Source organism: Octopus bimaculoides, chromosome 3 (assembly GCF_001194135.2).
Source record: "Octopus bimaculoides isolate UCB-OBI-ISO-001 chromosome 3, ASM119413v2, whole genome shotgun sequence".
NCBI classification, from domain to species: Eukaryota; Metazoa; Mollusca; class Cephalopoda; order Octopoda; family Octopodidae; genus Octopus; species Octopus bimaculoides.
This window is the reverse complement of record NC_068983.1, coordinates 70,264,753-70,270,231: the sequence shown is the minus strand read 5'-3', so window position 1 is coordinate 70,270,231 and position 5,479 is coordinate 70,264,753. Positions and strand designations below refer to the sequence as shown.

Here is a 5,479-nt window from a genome sequence, read left to right as displayed (position 1 = left end):
ATATATATTGTGTAAAGAGTTATTAATACGTGAATGAGAAGGGAAAAATCTGAAAGCCTTGAAAGCAATTTTTTAATAAGCAACATTATAAAGGAAAGAAAGTGGAAACTTGCAGGCTTACCAAAACCAAATTTAACACTTAAGAAAATTCCAACTGGTTATTTAATAGAATTATTGAATGTAATTATTTGATAGGTTCATAATATATTCTTCAGTCATTTCTTACTTTTAGGTTTCTTACTTTGTAGCCAATTAAATGAACCTTTTATTTCTAAGAATATGCTGTCACAGTAATGGAAACCAATCTTTTAAACATGGTAGTATCAGATAATATGTTTAGCTTTTGCAATGTTCAAACATATTCATTTATATTTGAAACTATCAAAAATCAAAGAACCTTAAAGATATATCATAATTTACATGCAGACATAACTTCTCTACAAGAGATTCTTAATTATTGAAACATTCCTTGATCTCAATTCACAAATGTTTAGTTTAGTGGCTGAAATTGTTATTGGTATCTAGATTATCATAAAGTGGACAAGTTGCATTTATCCATGGTCTCTGCATTTCAGAAGCAGTAATTAAATATAGAAAGCTTTACAGTATGTGCAACTGCTGTTTCAGAGTAATCAATTTTTATATTGGAACCACCTTCACTAAAATACAAGATCTACTCTTTGTTTATCCCATCCACTAGGGTACAGCTGCACAACTCAAAGGTTTCTGCATGCTAGAATGTGCAGCATAGCTTTATAGAATTGGTTCCAACCAAGTCTTCTCTTGTTGAAGAATACTTTTCAACAACTTATTGTAAATGAAATCGTATCTCATTCTGTGTATTCTTCAGCTTACCATAGAACTAGCTACCATCAACCACCAACTCAAGAAAGTTTTTACTCAGATGACATTGTCCATTCTCATTCTCATCTATATATTTCTACAAGGTTGTTGTGGGGTAAGGTGTGATAATAATGGTGGCAGTGGTAGTAATGGTAGTGGTGGATGTAAGGTATTAGCTAGGTAAAATAGTAACAGTACAAAATAGCAACTAGCAACCAGGACAGCAACAATTTGTCAACAGCAGTAGCAATATTACTTTAATGTCCATTTTAGCATGCTAGCATAGGTGAATTAGATCTGTACTAGTGTGTCTTTTTACCTTGTTTTGTTTTTCTGTCCTTAGCTATTATCTTGAACTGTGGACTGGTTGCTAGCACACTGCAGTTTCCATTAGTACATGACTGTAATAAATGTTTACATACATTGGTAGATATTTTTAAATTGGCACAGCAATAGAGCTCCCTAATTCTATGCTGTCAAAAAAGACTGCTCTGAAAAGTGAAAAATCAAAAATACATTTAGATACAGAAGCCTTGAAAAGAACCATTATGACAAGAGAGAGAGAGGTTACAGCCAATGCACTGAGCCTTAAATATAAAGTAATCGTCAAGGAATATAGGAAATTGTTAGAAAACAAGAGACAATTAGATAATTGAAAGATGAAAATAGTAAAGAAAAGGAGTAATTATAATTGTAAAGGTTAGAACAAAGTATTCAAAAAAGCAAATAGCATACATATTAGAGGAGGGATATTAGAAAAAGGGTAAATTTCATTCCAATTAATAAAGTACATTCCTTTTAAATCATATCTCAAAGGATAACTGAGCTTTTTTTCAATTCAAAGTTTCAAAATAGAAAATAAATGTCTAAACCCACAAAGCACGATCTATATTAAAATTGCAATGTTTTTATCTTTCAAATGAATAAATAAACTATTTAAAGGACAAGTCAAGGCAAAAAAAAAAAAAAAGAGAAACAATATTTTAGTTAGAATAGTAATTCAATTGTCTGTATTGCAATTTGTAATTCAATATTTTTATTTGTGATTTTTAACTTACATTGTTCACTTAAATTATAGATATTTTCAAGCTACTTTAATCCATTCATTCCTAATAAATCACAATGTCTGTCAAAGTGCAAAGCACAGCTTTAGTATATTTAAAAGCTCATTAATGTTGTTCATTCAAAATTAATTGTCAGCTCTCAATATTAAGCTAATCTCATAAATTCAGTTACATAATTGTTTCAAAGATATTTACTCAAGATTATCTCCTCAGATCTGTTTACATTTAGCAAATTCTGTTCAGTCATTTTCCCCATTCCAATCTCCATACTTACTCATCATTGTCAAATGCATTTATTCATCTCCATCACCTGTATATCTCTTATATATCTTATGGCAAATAGTTTTGTTACTTACCCTTGTCATTTTTGAATGTCTGTTCATTCGACATGCCTTTTTGATATCTACTTCAGTAGTATTTACACAACCAGGCTACAAAACAAATAAACAGAAGAACAGTAAGGATCATATTGAAACAAACAAGTAAATTTGCATCTATGAAGCAATAATTTCAAAATGTGATAATGAGATAAAGAGAGAAAAAATATTATTTTAATCTAGAAAAGTTGAGTAAACTGCAGAAATGAGTAATGGAAAAGGAGTCAATATAAGTCATTCAACTCTCCCAGCAGCATTCAAACATAGATTATATCAGAAGAAAATATTGATTCTATGACTCATTACTTAAAATACAGAATTTATGTTTTGTTAAAGCAAACTTAGTCATATTCATGTTTTATTTGGTTATATAATATAAAACTGAGGCAGGGCAGATTTTAATTTTTATGAGAACCATACAAATATATTCAAATCTACTGCTATGAAGAACCACATTGGCAACCTTCTACTCCATTACTGTGTTCTCACAAAATACCATGCTAAAATAATAGTCAACAAGAAATTCTCTACATGATCATTCGACTTGCAAGAAATGTAATTCTAAAAAAACTGTTTGAAGGAATATACAGAATGGCTACAGCTTAAGCATCTTTGATCAATAGTTAACTTAATCAGAGCTGATCTAAGAGGTAAATAACAACCATTATACTAACATGGGAGATATATTTGGCTACCAAATTTGTTACAAACAGCAGCTAAATCTCAATGAAATCAAACCTTGTCTTCTTGCGAAAAGGGCACTTTGTATAATGTAATATATCATGCTCTAATAAGATGGGATGATCATAAATGGAATATCTTTGGTCATAGGTCTACTTAACCAAGATTGACCTGATAATACCAGTCAACACACTATGCAATATTCTTTCCAAATTTTGGCACAAGGCCAGCAATTTAGGTGGAAGGAGTATGTCAATTACATTAACCCCAGTGTTCAACTGGTACTTATTTTATTGACCCTGAAAAGATGAAAAGCAAAGTCAACCTTGGTAGAATTTGAACTTAGATCATAAGGAAAGACAAAATTGCTGCTAAGCCTTTTGCCCGGTGTTCAAATGAGTCTGCTTTAACATACTATACTATATTAACACTACATATAACAATAATGTGTTGCACCAGGATTGTAGTTTTACTAAGACTTATTCTTCAACATTTTTGAGAAGACAATATCAAGAGCCATTGCACAAGTCGGTAGAATGCCAGGATACTGGCCCAAAGGGTCCATTAGTGAAATATATTGTCATTTGTTCTGCGTTTGGAGTCTCTTAGAACTACTTTACACTTGATGTTAAAATAACTTTAAGAGCTGAATATAATAGCTGCAAACAGATTTCCATTAAGGATTACATTTCACTGATATAAGAAGTGAAGCCATTGTATAGATTGCAGAATGTAATGACAACTTCCAGTTCTGATCTCAAGCCATAAGTTTAGCAAAGAAACCATTTTCTTTTCTCTATATATCTAAATAAATATGAGTGTCTTCAATGGGACCCAAATGTCTAAAAAAATATATGAAAGCCATCAATAAATACACACTGACACATTTCTGATAAAAGATCATAGCTGTTGCTCTTCTTCCTCAGATTGAAATAAAACAAACATCGGACAGTAGATTTATAACTGTTAGTCTCTTTGATACCACTTCTTCTGAGTTTGAATCTTAAAGAAGTCTGGTTTAGCTTTCCATATTTCAAAAAGTAATTAAATAAATACAAGTTAAATAAGTCGAAATATCAAAGAACCTAAGTTGTTGTTTTTTAATAAGTCTGAATGTACAGACATTCTGACATTTCTTCTAGCCTGATGTATTAAATATTGCATTAAACAATGTACCCTTCCAATTTTAAGAGGGTAATTGCTCAATCTAACAGACTGAAATTATAGCTCATTTCACAAACTAATAAACTATTTATTTGGTCAACACTGAAGAAACCATACCAAAGCAGACAGTGGAGCACAATGCAGTCCTTTGGTCCATCAGATCCTGTCAAACAGTTTAACCCATGCCAGCATGGAAAATGGATGTTAAATTCTGCTGATGTTGCTGCTGCTGAAGATGATGACGATGAAAATCCAGGCAGACAAGAGATTAGAAAACTTAAGGTCAGATACTGTTACAATAAAGTAAAACTTTAGAACCTGTATGCTAATAGAAATAACCTGCTTGAAGCCAAGGTAAAGAAATCAGACAATGTGAAAATAGATAGATACCAAGAATTAAAGGTGGAGAAGTTTTGGAACTGCAGGAAATTAAGAGTAATTCCTATCATAATAGGGTCACTAATTACAATGTAAATATCTTTGTGATATTACAGAAAGCATGTCTCCTTGGTGAATCTAAAATCTTAAGATATAAATTGAATATCTGAAGACACAGGTAACAAACTGATATTCAGTGAATAAAATGAGCAGGATCACTAAAATCACTGTTGTGTGAATACAGAACAACAACAGGAACAGCAACAATAATAATAAACTTTTATTTACTAACCACAAGAGCCTGTACATATAATAAAAAACATGTACAAATACAAATAAATACAAATAAGAGCAACCCCTCCACACAGAGCACCCCATGACTCTGACCACTAACCATTTTGATCATTACCACAAAATGGATTTTCCAAATTTGCTCAAAGACAATTTTATTCTTAGCCAAGTCATGAAGGGTCACCCGTCACTAATACATAATTTCTCAGCTGTTGAATGACCATTGATGTAGTCTTTGTCAACCATTTGTCATTGAAGAGATTCTGTTATTCATCCCACAAATTCTCAATCAGCACAGGGATCTTTATGGTTTGACGGCCAACTTTTTTTTATGTAGTGTTTTTGGTACCGAAACACTTTCAAACTTCTAATACTTGTATATTTTGTGTTATAGAACAGATAAAAATTTTGTATTCGAAGTTATTTCATGTAAAAAATTGTCGTATTTCGGTAATTTCAACCAATCACTGACGTCTATTGAGGTGAAAACAATTACACTGTGGAATGTAAACAACGGTGTCAGGGGATCTTTTCCCTTGAATAAAATTAGTGCCATTGTTTGTCAACAAAAACTATCCGTTGTCAACAACAACTATCAGCGGTATATATTTCGTTTGTCACTGTTATTTATGACATCGTTCGTGCATTTGTACTGGTTTTAGCTTTAGGGTTTTAGGGTTA

The 5,479-nt window shown here is 31.6% G+C and overlaps 1 protein-coding gene across 4 annotated transcripts in view; it reads right to left on the bottom strand.

Annotated features, from left to right (window-relative positions):
• LOC106883361 (regulator of G-protein signaling 7) overlaps positions 1–5,479 on the bottom strand; it is a 483,378-nt gene that overhangs the window by 168,952 nt on the left and 308,947 nt on the right. For all 4 annotated transcript variants that reach the window (XM_052966211.1, XM_052966212.1, XM_052966213.1 and 1 more), the window contains exon 8: positions 2,264–2,338. In XM_052966211.1, coding sequence (XP_052822171.1) covers positions 2,264–2,338 — 75 coding nt within the window. The remainder of the gene's footprint in view (positions 1–2,263; positions 2,339–5,479) is intronic.